The 17,410-nt window shown below is 33.3% G+C and overlaps 1 protein-coding gene across 4 annotated transcripts in view; it reads right to left on the reverse strand.

Annotated features, from left to right (window-relative positions):
• The window catches only part of TBCK (TBC1 domain containing kinase), a 233,478-nt gene that overhangs the window by 119,901 nt on the left and 96,167 nt on the right, over positions 1–17,410 (reverse strand). For all 4 annotated transcript variants that reach the window (XM_025384912.1, XM_025384916.1, XM_025384915.1 and 1 more), the window contains one exon: positions 14,730–14,815. In XM_025384912.1, the coding sequence (XP_025240697.1) occupies positions 14,730–14,815 (86 nt within the window). The remainder of the gene's footprint in view (positions 1–14,729; positions 14,816–17,410) is intronic.

The following is a 17,410-nucleotide window of genomic DNA, read 5'->3' on the forward strand; positions in this document are numbered from 1 at the left end:
AAAATCTAAGTACTACATGTGAAATAAAACCCACTCATCTCCACTATATCACCATTTTTTCATAGGTTGACATTTAGATACATTTTTCTAGGGACAACATAAATGGGAAAAGGAAAAAGTACAAAGGTATATGACTTCACTGTAATGAGTAAGGGTTGTAGAAAACAATAAAATATAAATTGTTCATTTTAATTTAAATTAAAAAATAAAGTCAGCAAAATTAGTTTCATTGCTATTATTCAACATCTCTTTTAAAGACACAACATCAACATTACCTTCTCCCCTTCTGATGAAAGCTAACTGTCATTAAAAATCTTCTTCAAATTATTTCAGCAACTAGCTAACAGTGCCTTTCTCCCGTACTAGTCTTTGTAATTAGCTTCATTAAGATCTATGGAAGAATTCTGCTTCTGACCAAGGTGGCATAACAGGAACCAGATTTAGCTCCTGAACTGAAACACCTAAAAGTCAGACCAAATATATAAAACAACAATTTGTACATCTTACATATCAGGCAGAGAGAGTGGTACCTGAGAGAGGAGAAACAAATGAAATGAACCCTAAAATTGTCCAATTTACTGCATGCAAAGTTCCAGGCCACTGACAGGGAGGAAGAACCAGAAAGAGCTTGGTGGTTGTCCTGAGCTGAATATGCAGAGTAGGAAATCTGGAGAGACCAAGGTGGATATAATCTTCAGGAAAGTGTCCTGGAAGATGCTGCCAGAGAGACAGTTGCATAGAAAAAGCTCCAGAAGTGTGCTGAAGGTTCCCTTCAAATCTTTGCTAATTACTGGAGAGTGAGCGTATATATGTGTGTGTGTGTGTGTGTGTGTGTACACACACAGAAAACATATATCTGAGTATCTGAGTGTATACATATATATAACAAAGTGGGGCAGAAACCACTTCAAATGATCAGAGGGAAAAAATGCCAAGCTCATAAAATGCCAAGAATAGTTCATTTTCTCACTAACCAGAATGAAAAAAAAAAAAACCAAAAACAAACAAACAAAAAAACAAAAAACACCCACAACTGTTATAAACAAGGCATTAGGGAGAGTAGTCAGAAGAGTACTGCTTTAGTAATGGAGCAAAATTATGCTCCAAAACCAACCTTCTCTGGCCCCATTTCATCAACCTTAAAAGCAAGCCTTGGAAGGATCAAATTGTTTCAGTGTAACTTAACTGCACCCAACCACACTCATGGTCACCCCCAAACTGCCTCTTTTTTCTACCAACACCATTATTATAGTCACTTAGGTAGAAAAATCTTAGGCATAAAAGTAAGTCTGATAGATATTATTTTTACAAGGTCTCTTCAATCTTCTGCTTCTGTCCATTCATACTGAATTAATCTTGTTTTGGTTCTCATTCTTTCTTTCATGGACTACTGAAAATGTTTCATAATTGTTCAGTTTCTACCTGGTCCAATATTTCCTTTAGCCAAATTGATTTTTCTAAATACACAATTGTGATGACATCATTCCCCTGCTCCACCACATCAATACGTTTCCACTTCATACCAAATTAAGTACAATTTTGTACTCCTGCATTTAAGGCCCCTGTGAATTAGTGAAAAAGCCAAGGACTTGGAGTCAGAAAACATACATCTGAGTTTTGACTCTGACAATTACTGGATACCATGCCTTGGTCAAGTCAGTTAACCTCTGTGAATCCCAGATCTTCATTTTTTGAAACAGGAAAAACTAGTGTCTGTCTTAACTATGTCATAGAGATGGTGTGATGTAGAAATAATATATGTGAAAATGCTTTGGAAACAGTAACAACCTGCAAATTTGAAGTAGTATTATTATTAATATCAGAATAAGAAATGGCATCAGACTAAATTTCTTTGCACCTTCCCACTTGCCTACACATGTTCTACTTCCCTCAAAGGCAGATTTACTATGATCTGAACACACTACTTTCCTAACGATGCATTTTGCATTTTCTTCTTTGAATGCTCTTTCTTGATCATTTCCATCAATCAAAGCGCTACAAGATTTTTCCAAGACTGCCTCAAATGCCATTTGTTCTGTGAAAACTTTTTGTATATTTTTTATGATACCTATCCCACTATGGTTTGTATCATGTATAATATAGTTGTATTATATATAATTATAGTAATCATTTTTATATTATAATTACTTATCACAACATACTATACTATACTTAATTCTGGGTATATTCATTCACTCTTTCATTCATTCATGCTTGCTTTTGTTCATTTATTCAATATGAAATGCTTTGGGTTATATGCCATGTGCCCCACTCTGGCAGAAGAGTCAGACATAGGAACAGATACCTAAAATGCTTTACTATTAAGTGCAACAATACAAGTTTTGGTATAAGGTAATGGCAGCAAAGTTACAGTAGCTTATGGCCTTTCCTATCATATTCTCTGCAGGAGAATGATAGGATTCTTGTGAGTAAATGTTATTTTACTCATTTATTCATTAATTCAATATTTTCTAAGTGCCGAATACATGCCAGATCTGTGTTAGGTGATAGAATATAGCAGTGAACAAAGCATAGTTCCAGGCTGTAGGGAGCTTACAATAAGAGCAGTAGATATTCATTAAATATTCTCTCAACCCACTCCAGTCAAGTTCTTGCCTCCAACTCACCACTGAAACTGTTCTTACCTTGGTCATCAATAATTTCTGTCATTAAATCTAATGGCCAATTCTCAATTGCAATCTTTCTTTACCAACCAGCAGGATTTGACATAGTTGACTATTCTCACTTATTCAGAACACTTTATTCCCTCCACTTGGCTTCCAAAACACCGTACTCACCTAGTTTTGTTCTTATCTTTCTGACTGCTCCTTGTCCATCTCCTTTGTTGGTTCCTCTTCCTCTCTCTGACTCTCTACCTGGAGTCTCCCAGGTTCAGTTCTTAGATATCTTTTCTATTTTTGTCCAAATAATAACTGTATAGTTTGAGGGCCCTCATATTTACAGCTCCATCCCTAAACATCTCCTACAAATTCTGAAACTGTGTATCCAAACGTCTGTTACCTCCACTTGCATGTCTAACAGATATACATATCCTAAAATTAGCTCCTGAGACTTCCTTCAAAATTTATACCTCCAAGTATAGTATTCCAAATCTCAGTTAGGAGCAACTCTACCCTTTCAATTGCTCAGGTACGTGACTCCTCTCTTCCTCACACACTGTGTATTTGTCACCAGTAGTCCTGCTGGCTCTACCTTCAAAATACATGCAGCATATGAAAACTTCCCACTACTTCCACTGCTAATATCTTGATTTAAGTCAACACTATCTCTTGCCTAGATTACTGGAATAGTCCATGACTAGTTTCGTAGATTCCATTCTTGTCCATCCTTGGATTTCTCTCAGCATAGCAGCCAGAATGACCTTGTTAAAATGTTTACATGAGACATCACTCCTCTGCTCAAAAGCATCAGTGGCTTTCCACCTCTAACAATAAAAGCCGAAGTCCTAACGATGATCAATAAAACTATGTAATATGGCCCTCTATTACCTATTTGGCCTTATCTTCTTGTTCATTGTGCTCTAGTCACAATAGTCTGCTGGCTGCTCCTTCACGTCTCTGGTACGCTTCCACATCAGGGCTGTAGCAACTGCTGCTGCTTCTGCTTGGATTGCTCTTTCCCTTACTTTCTTAAAGCATTTATTCATAAGTCAGCTTTTCTGTGAGGTTTTCTTGGCTACCTTATTTCAAAATTCATGGTCAGGTGAGGTGGCTCACTCCTACAATCCCAGCACTTTGGAAGGTCAAAGCGGGAGGACTGCTTGACCCAAGAATTCAAGACCAGCCTGGGTAACATAGGGAGACGTCATATCTACAAAAAATTTAAAAAGTAGATGGGTATGGTGGCACACGCCTATGGTCCCAGCTACTTGGGAGGCTGAGGAGGATTACCTGAGCCCAGGAGGTTGAGACTGCAATGAGCTATAACCATACCACTGCACTCCAGCATGGGTGACAGAGCAAGACCTTGTCTCAGAAATAAATAAATAACGAAAACTCAATCTCTCCTTTACCTGAGCACATAACATCCATACCTCTGCTTTAGCTTTTTAATTTTAATTAGAACTTACCACTACCTACCAATATAGTATATTTATCTTCATTATTGTCTATCTACTCTAGAATATGAGGGCAGAGATTTTTGTCTATCTCTTATTTTATTGCTGACATATTATCCATGGCATAGAAAAATGTCTGGCACATAATAGGCACACAAGTATTTGTTGAAAGGATCATTCAAATATTTGTTGAAAGAATGAATGAAAAACACAATGAAGATAAATGAAAGTGATTAAGGATCCAAATAGTCATGAAATTATATACTTTCTTAAGAAGTTTTTCAACAAATATGAAATAATGAGAAAATGAGTTAGTCCTTCCTTGCTTAATACTGGGGAAAAATACTTCATATTAAATAGCAGGATATATTTAAAAAATTAAAATTGAGATTTTGTTATATACCTACACTTTGACAATAATTATAAAAAATTATTTAAAATAAGCAAAACAAAGCTTATTCTAATGATATTTGAAAAGTAATAATTAGTTCAACTTGAATAAATATCTTTAATATAACATGTAACAGCTCCTAGGGGCTTACCAGAACCAGTTATCTCTTACCAATTAAGGATAATTAAGATTAATAAATAAGTAATGTACTCTGTGAGATGGCAATGCCTATTATTTTTTCTTTCTATATTTCTCCCTTTTAAAATCTTGATATTTTCATCTTAATTGCTCAGGATATTGGCACAGCTTCATAATATAGCCTGATACAAAAAAGACATCAAGATACAATAATTTTGAATACCAGGCAGGTTTTAATTAAAAAGAAAAGCAATTTAATATTAGAGATATTATTAGCTATTTCCTAATTTAATAGAAAGTAAAATCTAATGAAAAGAAATCAAACATACTCTAAGTATTTTCTCCAGATCATGAAATTACGTACAATTCATTTGGTGTAGTGCTATTCTACACAGTCAGCTAAGTAAATACTGCCCCCTAGCAATATCAAGCAAGAGTAGTGATATTTAGCATTTCATGAGATCCTTCCATGTGGTCTGGTAATGTCAAATTTAGAACCATCAATAGGAAAAACAAAGGCAGGGGGATAATTTTCTTGATTTTGAAAAGCAGAAAATTACATTTTACTACTACAAAGGGGAGTCCCTTTCTATTGATTTTCTTAATCCACATCCTTTATAAGCATGCTATATTGTCTATCTTAAGTCAGAAGTATTTTCATATTTAAATTATTATACGCCTTCACTGTAATACATATTGATCATGAATTTAATGCTTTTGCAATGATTCTCTATATGTACATTAGGGAAACATACATATAGACATTCCAGAAAAGAATGTGTAAATATCTGCACTTTGTGACCTGATAAAGTTATCTCCTTGAACCTTTAGGATGATTGTGAAGACTAGTTAATGGATCTAGAACATCTGGCATAGGCATTTAGTAGACTTAAATATAGGAGTTACAATGATCACCCAGAATCTTCAGTAATGGAAAAGTATTTTAACAAGCCAAAGTTCTGAGGTAACCTCATTAAGTCATATAACAAAAGACACACTTTTTTTTTTTTTTTTTTTTTTTTTTTACTAGGAAAGGTATGACCAGAAGGTAAAAAGAATAGACTCCTAGGCACTGTATAAAATATTTTACTTATCAGTAAGAATTATTACATCATTATCAATTAATTATTCTCAACTATGCTGAAAAACACTAATAAGAAAACAGAAGAATGATGGAATCATCTACAAGGATAGTACAGTATTAAATCATCATTATTATGCCATTCTTCATTTTTCTTTTTGTGCTAGCCGTAGTATTGCACCATCTTTCAAGAATATATGAAAGATGTACAGAGACACCATCATAATAGATTTTTTGTTGTTTTTTTACGTTTTCATTGAACACAGCTAAAGATTGAGAATTTTTCATTTTCCACCTTTGTTATTAAGAAGAAAAGAGGAAAATGTTTCTTAACAGAGGACAATGTTTTACATTTACTGGACTCATCAGAAGATGAATACAAAAAGATAGCAACAGTTTAACTCAAGTCGAATGGTAAAATTAGTTATATAAGTGATACTGCAAATTGTGAGTGCTCAGATGACAATCTCTTAGGTGAATTTCCTCAAACATAGCTATCAAAGTAAACAATAAATAAGTCTAGAATTCTCATTCAGTCAGTCATTCAAAGTTAAGGGCCTCACCACACAATATTGTGCAACAAGAAACCTGGGCCATTTTACTTTGCTAAAAGGATATATGAAAGTAATATTTGATTTTTTAATGATATTTGTGCACCAAAAGTTTTTTGATACAGTTTAAGCAAATAAATGCTATAGGTGTATGTGTTTGCAATGTAATTATGAAGAAATAAATGATATAGAAATAAAAATTAAATTTATTCTAATTTGTGTTCATAAATCTAAAAATGAAAATGTTTTCAAATTATGTAATAAAAGACAGCTGTTCTTCAACAAAGTTATGAGCTCTGTCAATGTTTCATTTTGATGATTGTGTTTTAACCATGCAAGTGCAAGAAGAACCAGAAATCAGCTAGAACCTATGAGAGACAGACATATTTGAAATCTGGAATCGGTATTTACATGACGGATATCCTTCAGGCTCATGTGTGACAGCTGAACAGTAAATTCAAAGGACACATACACATATATATTTTCACATATATACATATATACTTTCAAAATAAGGAATATATGACATAAAATTTTGGGTTTGTTGTATTTAAATTCTTACTAAATATTTTAATACAGTTTTTTTACTATGCTTTATTCCACTTCTGCAAATTATTCACAAAATGACTTAAATATAGAACAATAATGTAAAAGATCCCTTGGACTCAAAAAGTAAATGGTTAATTTTTTCCCCCTATATACCAAAAATTATATTAGTTACATCTTTTATAGGTCATGAGTTCCCTAAATAAAAAAAGAAACAAATAAAAAATAACTAACTGTATAAACATACCTTTTATTATTTATTCTTAGTTGGCTTACAATATTGAACTAAAGAACTATACACCGAAAACTTACAAGAAAATTAGTTGGATAATTTAATGGTTCTGAGATCTACATTATCATTTTTGGGAAAGATTAGCTATAATTCCAGAATACATTTCAATTATTTCATTGATTATCACAAAAAACTTTTCAAAAATTTCAAACAATTCATTCTAATTTACTTTAAGTAAAAGAAAAACTATAAAACATGTTATGTAGCACTTTGTGGGAGATAGAGAAGTACCTTAAAAATCAAGCAATTAAAAAGATTAAAATTCAAAGTGGCAGAAAATCTTCATCAATTCAGACAACTATGCAAGTCTTTATTGTTATTAGTACCATACCTCCTCTGACAGATTATTCATTAACTGACGTAGCAAAATAATATATCCATTATAGCTTGTAATATAATGTTCTTCTAAATATGAATCATATTAATATAATCAAATAAATAATGCAACATGATCAAATTATAATAATATTAATTAAAGAACAATACCCCTTAACAGTTATAGTGTGCCTGGAACTGTGTTGAACAGTTTATATGCATTCTGTAATTTAATCACCATTATGAGGTAGAATTTATTATAATGTACATCAATGGTAAGAGGATTGTAGGTAAAAAACCAAAACTAAAACTAAAAAAAGATTATGTGATTTGCATATGGAATAGCAAGAATTTAGAACCCTGGGCATTTGGCACAAGTGTCTGAGTACTTAACCTCTATACCAGCCTTCTTAAATCTTGGTCACAGGCCTCTGGCAGTCCTTGAGACCTTTCAGGGGTCCACCAATGCAAAGCTATTTTCATAATAATAGTAAGATGATTTGCTCTTTTTACTGGATTGATATTTGTGCTAGTGGTGCAAAGCCACTGGTAGATAAAACTGCTGGTATCTTACCACAATTTAAGGCACAGACACCAAAGTATAATAATGGTCATGTGAAGGAGTAAAAATTATTAAATTTATTAAACATCTCTTTTAAAATTTGTGAAATGAAATGGAAGTAAGTGTAAAGTACTTGTTCTATCTACTGAAGTACAAAGAGGTAAAGCACTTGGGTAATCATATGTGAGCTAACATTGATGGTTTTTGCGAGAAATACTATGTTTATTTGAAAGAATGACAATGATTTTTTTAAATGTACAAAGTGAAACAGTTACTTTAAGAAAAAATAAGAGCTTTTAGGCAAAGATTAAAATTTTGGAAATATATTATCTGCCACTGTGAAATCGGTAGGTTCCCAATACTTAATCACTTTTTGGAAGAGATCTATTGTGATATTAATAGCTGTGATTTTAAAAATATTATATAATGAAATGCTTCATAGTTGGAAGATCTGTGTAACTCAGTGAATCAATAGTTTTCAAATTACCAATTCACGACACTACAAAATTATGTATGAGTAAAAGAGCCATTTAAATTGCAAGATAGAGTGATGGATTTTAGTATAACACAGTATGAGGAGTTCATCGACATGGCTTTAGAAGGTACATAGCAACTACTAGCTTTAAGAAACAATGAGGTCAGGAGTGGTGGTTCATGCTTGTAATCCCAGCACTTTGGGAGACCAAGCAGGTGGATCACTTGAGGTCAGGAGTTCAAGACCAGCCTGGCCAACATGGTGAAACCCTATCTCTACTAAAAATACAAAAAAAAAAAAAAAAAAAAAAATTAGCCAGGCATGGTGGCAACCACCCATAATCCCAGTTACTTGGGAGGCTGAGGCAGGAGAATCACTTGAACCCAGGAGGCAGAGGTTGCAGTGAGCCGAGATCAATGCACTTCCAGCCTGGGTGATGGAGTGAGACTTCATGTCCTTTGTAGGGACATGGATGCAGCTGGAAACCATCATTCTCCGCAAACTATTGCAAACACAGAAAACTAAACACCACATGTTCTCACTCGTAGGTGGGAATTGAACAATGAGGACACTTGGACACAGGAAGGGGAACACCACACACCGGGGCCTGTTGTGGGGTAGGGGAAGGGGAGGGATAGTGTTAGAAGATATACCTAATGTAAATGATGAGTTAATGGGTACAGCACACCAACATGGAACACGTATACATATGTAACAAACCTGCACGTTGTGTATATGTACCCTAGAACTTAAACTATATTAAAAAAAAAAAAAAAAAAAGACACCACTGCTCTGAGACATTTAAGAAACTACCACTATCTGAGAAACTATTTACATGTCTGTGTGAGGTCACATTTTCTTCATATACTTAAACAACTAAAAAGATTATAAAAATGTAAAAGATTATAAAAAGGTAAAACAATACCACTATTGCATTTTTGGGGAAAAATGTAACTATTTCTTTAAAAAATACGTTATTTTGGTTAACATGCAATGAGTTTGTTACTGTTATTTTTAAATGAGTTAATACATAAATATATTTTAAATCTCTACAAATATAGATAGCTATAACCCATATAAACAAAAACTCTTTGAGGTCCTCAGTAATTTTTCAGAATATAAAGGGGTTCTGAGAGCAACATGTTTTAGAACTGCTGCATTTTGCTATACTTCCTTTCACCTGTTTCTGGATAGCATAAGGAATCATTAGATTAGAAACAGATGTGGGGGGTAATGGACATGAAGATTTACTGAATTGGAAAACTTGCTAGATATTTAACTTGTGTATATAGTTTTTTGGCTAGAAAGTACCAAAATGTCATTTTATCATCCCTGATACTATTAATAGCCACTTTGATTTCTAAGATCTGGGCACTTTCTGAAAGGTAATCAAGCTTCACTACGAGAAAGAGACTTTAATAAGCCGTTTGTATTCAAAGGCCTTAATGGATCCAATGCCAGTAGAATGGAGTTTGTACTAATGCTGGGGAAACGATAGCAGCTACCAGACAAGAGGACACATCACAGGACTCTTCAGAGAGACTACAACAGGTTAGTAGGACTCTTATTATAAGATATACTAAATAAGGTGGATATTCCTGGTTTTTCCTGTAATTACATCTTTATAAAATCTGAAAAGCTCATTGTTAGTATTCTCTTTAGACTAAAATCTAAAATTTATTTATGTAACAACATAATGAAGGTAAGGAACAAATGAAGGAACAAATACATAATTGTTTCTGAGCGGTTTAAACTCTGCTGAATATAAATTTTGAAAAGATTGTGATAAGCTTTTAAGTAGTATAAGCATCCTTTCAGATTGCAGTTAAATGACAATGGCTTTACGAGCATATCATGGAATTTGTTAGCTTTATCTTTAGCTGTGACAGTAGGTTAAAAAGGCACATATAGTACTGATAGATTCCTTATCATTTCTTTTAATGGTTACCTGACAACTCTTCATAATTTGCAAGCTGAATACTATTCACAGAATTTCAGGAAAACGGTTCCCTTAAGAATGAATCATACTTTCCTGTTCTCATTTTAAACGAGGCCTACTATACTTTTAAAAGCAGAAACACATATCAAGACAAAAATGATAAATATCAGCCTGTCCCCAATTTTATAAAATACACATTATTCACTCTATTTATATGAAAATCACATAACTATCATGAAATGTATAATCTAAGCATCACATCAGTGTACAATATTTCTAACTACTCAGGCTTTAGCAGTGCTCAGTATTCAGAGTTCCGTGACCCAGAGCAAAAGGAAAAAAGCCAGAAATCACAATCTCTACTGCAATGGAAGCCGATGAAAGATTAATGAGGGCTTACTTTGATAGGTTTAGTTCTTGAGTAGGAAACGTGGTTTAGTAAATGATTATCAAAGTACCCACTCTTCTCCTTGATAAATCTAGCCTGTACTGTTGTTAGAGGCATAGAAAGTTGCCTCAATAATTACTTTAAAGGTAGAACATTAAAGACAATCATTCAGAATTTTTAAAAAATGCTATATACACAACTAATAAAATAGAACTAAAATGTTATTAATAGAGTTAGAAAAATGTTTTAAAAAGTCCTCCATTTCATCATGCCCCTCCCACAAGTACTCACTGTCAATAATGTCTACATTAAAACATTAAATCTGTTCACAAAATTGAATTTAAAAAAGGCCTCATCATTTTTATATTATCCACAGACTTGAAAAACAGCTCAATTAAAAAATACACACAAAGAAAAAGATTTGAAAAAACAGTCTTCCTATTAACATTTTAGCTTTCTTTGTGAAAAAACTTTGCCCACTCTCTGTGACAAGAAAAGAGTTGTAGATGGGACTCTTCTTCAGGTTAAGATATACTGTTTCCCCTCATTTCTTTCTGTTTACTCTAAAATTCCTAACAAGTGACAGAATCATTTGCTAGAGGACATTCAGAAATACATGTGAATTAATTACTCAGAAATGAGCGTAGAGGCATTTTTTTGTAATGATGATGAGAGGACTGCTACTGGCAATGAGTGGTTGGGAGTCAGGGATGCTCAGCATTTGCCATGTGCTGGATATTCCTATCCCACAAAGAATTACTTCTCATCCCATATGACTTACAATTGTCTCTGAGGACTAATCACACTACTATTGATAGTAGCGGGGGCAGAAAAATCCCTAGGCAGATAGGGCAAGTCCCCAGTGTAATCTGATTTAAACCAAAGACAGTTTAACGTATGAAAACCAAGATACAGATCTCATATAAATCTACAGCGTGGATTGAGAACCTCTCCTTCTGTTTGGCACACTTTCCTCTGATTGATCCCTACCATTCACCTATTTTACATACACCTCCCCTTCCGTAATTAGTTTTTTAAACTGTTGTGGCCATCTTTGAGTGGTGCCTTTTTTGTTGTTGTTGTTAGTTTTTGTTGCATACTCACAAACCAATTAGCATATCACTCCCATTCTGAGCACATAAAAGCCCCAGGCTCAGCCACACTCTGGGCTACCCACTTTTAGGTGGTGGGAAGACTACCCAACTTCAGGTAAGGGGGCTGTCCAACTCAGGCTTCCTTCTTTGCTGAGAGCTGTTTTGTCACTCAGTAAAACTCTTTGCCTCACTCACCTGGTGGTTGTCACTCACCCTTATTCTTGGACATGGGAAAAGAACTCAGGATCTGCCAAACAGCAAGTGCAAACAAAGCTATAACCCTGTAGCACTACCCTCCTGCTTGCCGAGCAATGGGAGAAGGGACCTCTGGGCACCATACACCTCCATTCGTTGGGCTCATGTTTTCTCTCTTGTAATGTAATCCACTATATATGCAGGTATCATCTGGGTCCTTGATGTTGTCTCCAAAGGATTTGAGGGCAAGAGAAACCAACACAAATATGCTAATGTTCATGCTGCTTGCTGTACTGTTAGTGATAAAGTCCTTGGTCTCTGGCCCAGGAATCTGGCATTTTCTACCAGTATCCAGAAAACAGTAACAGGCTAACTTATAAGTTTTCAAGGAGGGTACAATCAAATCTCAGATTTGAAAGGTTCCCTGACTTAATGCCTAAATAAAATGAGCATTCCCTCTAAATAATGCTAAAATATTAGAACATATTTTAACTGATTCCCACCTACTTTTACCTTTCATGTTATTATTTAGAATTTTATTTTCACCTTATTATTAGCCCTTCCTAAAGTGGATTTATACATATTTAGGTCACTTTTTATACGATTTATAAACTTGTAGTATTTGATGACTGATAATATTTAAAGAGGGTGGAACAGTGTTTGGTACACAGTAAACATTTAATATGTATTCACATTAACTATGTTTTAACAATATTTTTAGCTCAACATTGTTTCTTACATCATACTCATTCGGAACTCAATTTTCTGATTAAAGTTATTTATCCTTGTGTGTTTCCTTTCTTAATATTATCTCTGTTCATGAATATGTCTAAGGATTTGTATCGGATTGTTTTTATAATTCTACACATTATATTTTAAAGAGATGAAGTGTTGCTATGTTGTTTTGGTCTCAAACTCATAGCCTCAAGTGATCCTCCTGCCTCAGCCTTTCAAGCACAAGCCACCACACTTGGTTTCCACACATACTTATCTACATAAATGTTTTCTGTTTCTGTTCAGTGCTGAGCACAATTTAATTTGGTGACTTCACAAAAATTTTTAGAAAATAATTATCTTTTTTTAGTCTATATTTTAAATACTTAATATTCTTTTTTACTCAAAAATCTAACACCATTACCATCTTGGCAGTCAGCTCCTTGATAGCTTCTTCAACTCTAGCCGTAAGATTGGATCTAGTATTGTATTATACCTCACATTTACAATGATATTATACTCCAATCGCCTTTTATTTTTATTCTTTAATTTTAAAAATCAGTTTTTATTGATTTTTAAAATCCCTTAGATAAGTATTTTTCAAATTTAGGTTTATAAAATCAACTTATTAAATGTACACTTTTCAAAAATAACACAATGCATCACATGTAGGAAGTATAAAACATTATTTTGTAAAACTTATTTTAGTTGTATACACACATACACATCACCACTCAAATTTTGTGTGCCCCGGGTCTAAATATAAAATGTATTTCTTCCCATGCATTGTGAAAATAAACAGTTTTTAAGAAACTGCTTTACAGTAGTCTATTAAACACGATCACATAATATAGTTTTAGAAAGTTTTTCACATTACAAAAATAATACCTTAAAAGAAAACAATTAAAAATTGCACTTAAGCCCCCTCGGTACCCCTAACTCCTGCAACCTGATAATCATAATTAATATTCTAGAGTATAGCCTTTCAACTTCTCCTATGTATATACACATATACACTAAATTCTACTTTATGAAAATGAGATTAATATCATATTATTTTATAAATTGCATTTCCTACTTTTAACAATACGTAATGTGAACATTTTGTTTTTTATCAATAATTTTTAATAAAGCATCTTCCTAAAAAATTATAATTGCTTGAGGGCAGGTGCCTTCAATTTAACTTTTCAATAAGTAATACATTCATAGTGTTAAAAATTTTTTTAATGTCAAATGTAACAAGTAAACAATTTCTTTTGCACTCATGCTACTTAACTGCAACCCCATCACCAAGCAGCTAACTTTTGTTATTAATTTAGTTTCCTCTGCACCGTCATTTATTATTTTTAATTGACAAATAATTGTATTCATTTACTGGATACAATGTGATGTTTTGATATATGTTTATTCAACAGTCTTTAAAAAGGGCTTCATTCTATGTGACGAACAACAAATAAAAAACAGGCTAAGTCATGCTACAGCTAAACTTTGATTTTCAACTCTGACTTTTAGCTTGATGTGGACTACTGAGAAAAGAAAAACCAAAATCTATCTAAGCTCCCAAAGTAGTATCAAGTAAAACACAGAAGAAGTTACTTTCACTCAAGCATACACTTCCTATATCCTCAAAATCAGGCCTGAATATAAAAAATCCAAGTGAAAAGCCTTCACAGCACAGTTTAATACAACACTATCACTAACGAGTTTCTCAAAACAATTTGATACTATCAACTATGGTAAGAAAAATGACTCATTTTCATTACTTAAGGTGGGAGTATGGAAAGTAGCCACAGACTTTCTAACATAAGGCTATAATTACTAGCAGTAACTTATTCAGATACGCACTTCTACGACAACGAAAATTTAAAAAATACACTCTTTTGTGATGATTATTTTTTTTTATTTTTTTTTTTTTTTTTTTTTTTTTTTTTTTTTTTACAACATGTTCTATTAATGCACCAAGTACTTACATCTGGAATGAAGCCAATCTCATTGAGATGATTACTCAGCTCTGGATCATGAAATGCAATCATCTGAGAGAAGACAGTCAGATACTCTAAAACAACAAAGTTTGAGACAATCATCATTTTTACACAGTACTCCAAGAACATTATATTCAAATATAGTTTTATTTATACATTGAAGGAGATTTAATTTCTTCATGAGAATACTTTAGGTGATAATTTTGTTTTGCTACTACTTTAATTACTTACTGCTAATTATTAAACAAGCACACCAACAAACTGTCATAACCTATTTTCTGCCTTCAGAGTTACCAGTTCATTTCCTGAGTCACAAATTGTATACATGATAAATAATGTTTTCCTACTAAACTCTACAAGTACATTTTCTCTGGTAATATCAAACCTGCTTTGTATTTGTTGAATGTTCAGAAAGTGTAGCAGATCCTTAAATGAAGGAGAACACTTATAAGCAGTCACAAATGGAATAATTATGCTCAAATTTGTTTATAGATACAGATAAAATATATGCCTCTATACAGGCATCTGTTCCAGTTCTAATTTATTTCCATTTAAGACTTAGCAATTTGGCATATTTAGAAATAAGAATACCATGTTTAATCAGAAAGTAGGGATCCAGTAGGCAATTAAAAATATCTTTTGTTGATTCTGATTCTATTAGAATTCATAGAGTTCAGTTGAAATATGAGGAATACGCTTTTTTTTCATTTTTCCAAAGTTACTATTCGTGCCAGTTTACTCACTATGCACTAATCTAAACAAGATAGTGCTAACAATCTACTCAAGGGCAAGTAAATATTATATTTTTACTAATGAAAAAACCAAGATTAATACATATTTCAATGAGCTCAACTTTTTTTTTTTTAAATATAGACTGGGTTTTGCTATGTTGTCTTGGCCGGTCTCAAACTCCTGGGCTCAAGCAATCCTCCTGTATTGGCCAACTAAAGCACTGAGATTACAGGTGACAACCTCATTTTTTTTGAAATTGAAATGACAATAACATCATAAAACTTTTCTCTTAATAATCACAACTTTATCCTACAGTAAAGTAACATCTATTTTTAAAACCAATTATTTGGTGAAAATAATCTTCAAAAAATAATGTCTGCCTTCCTTTTTTTAAGTTCTTAAAGTTTTTACCTTTTAATATTTCAAGAAATAGTACTAAATTATTGATAGTCCATCAGTACAAGTAGTCTTCCCTTGTTTTTCTCAAATAATACTTCGCTTCTAACAATCACATGAATTTTATGGATAATATCGTTTGGCTGTGTCCCCACCCAAATCTCAACTTGAATTGTATCTCCCACAATTCCCACATGTTGTAGGAGGGACCTGGCGGGTGGTCATTGAATCATGGGGGCTGGTCTTGCCCATGCTATTCTCATACTAGTGAGTAAGTCTCACGAGATCTGATGGGTTCTTCAGGGGTTTCTGTTGCTTCTTCCTCATTTTCTTCTGTCACTGCCACGTAAGAAGTGCCTTTCGCCTCCTGCCATAATTCTGGGGCTTCCCTATCCATGTGGAAATGTAAGTCCAATTAAGCCTCTCTCTCTCTTTTTTTTTTTTTTCCAGTATCGGGTATGTCTTTATCAGCAGCGTGAAAATGGATAACTACAATAGATATTTCCCTATAAGCAAACATCTTACATGTCATATATCCTACACAGAAGAGCTTCAGTGCTGTATTCCATGACAAAGCTGAATTCCTCATTTAATGTGAACTTTTACCCATGCTGGATTTAAAAAAAAAAGATACTCAAGTAATACTTTTTCTTGACTTGATGTTAATTCTACTGCAACAGAATGCATTCTATCTGTCCATTGTCTCACTTTTTCCTCTCTGCACAAAAAAGGTACAATTTACATCAGTTTCAAGAGTTATAGATCAAAGTGAAGACCCAAAATATATCTGAAGGGCCCAGGAAACTTCTAGGTTTAACTTTTCTTTAACTTTAACTTTTCTTTAACTTTTTAATTTCTCCTTCCAATTAGTAGTGTGTTTATAGTTCCAGTTTACTCAGAAGCCAGAGATATGTGACATCAACAATCATAAATGTTCAACTGTATACCAGTGAAAGCATATAGTTATTAACTTCTAAAAAGCATGCTTCATTTTAAACCAGAAATTCAAACCTCAGGCAATTTTCCACAGCTATGCTCCAGTTTATTAAATATCATTCTTATTTGAGCCTGATAAAAAGAATTACTATGTAAAATTACATGGCTAATTAAGGAGCTACTGAAGAAATCGAATCCACCATTAAAACACTGTCTTACCACCACACCTGGCTAATTTTGTATTTTTAGTAGAGACGGGGTTTCACCCTGTTGGCCAGGTTGGTCTTGAACTCCTGACCTCAGGTGATCCACCCGGCTTGGCCTCCCAAAGTGCTGGGATTGCAGGTGTGAGCAACTGTGCCCGGCCAACACTAATGATTGGATTTATATATTATAACTGCATATACACATATATATACACACACACACACACACAGACATAAAATATATAAATTTATGTATTATTAAAAGTTATATGTTATATATTACTTCATATATGCAAACATAATTTGTAAAACTAGCATAAGTTTTGGTTGCTCAGGATAGGCTTTCAAATGAGATAACAATATGGCCTGTTATATTTAGAAAGTTCTGTCTCTAAAGAG

The sequence above is a fragment of the Theropithecus gelada genome, chromosome 5 (genome assembly GCF_003255815.1).
Source record: "Theropithecus gelada isolate Dixy chromosome 5, Tgel_1.0, whole genome shotgun sequence".
In the NCBI taxonomy this organism is placed as follows: domain Eukaryota; kingdom Metazoa; phylum Chordata; class Mammalia; order Primates; family Cercopithecidae; genus Theropithecus; species Theropithecus gelada.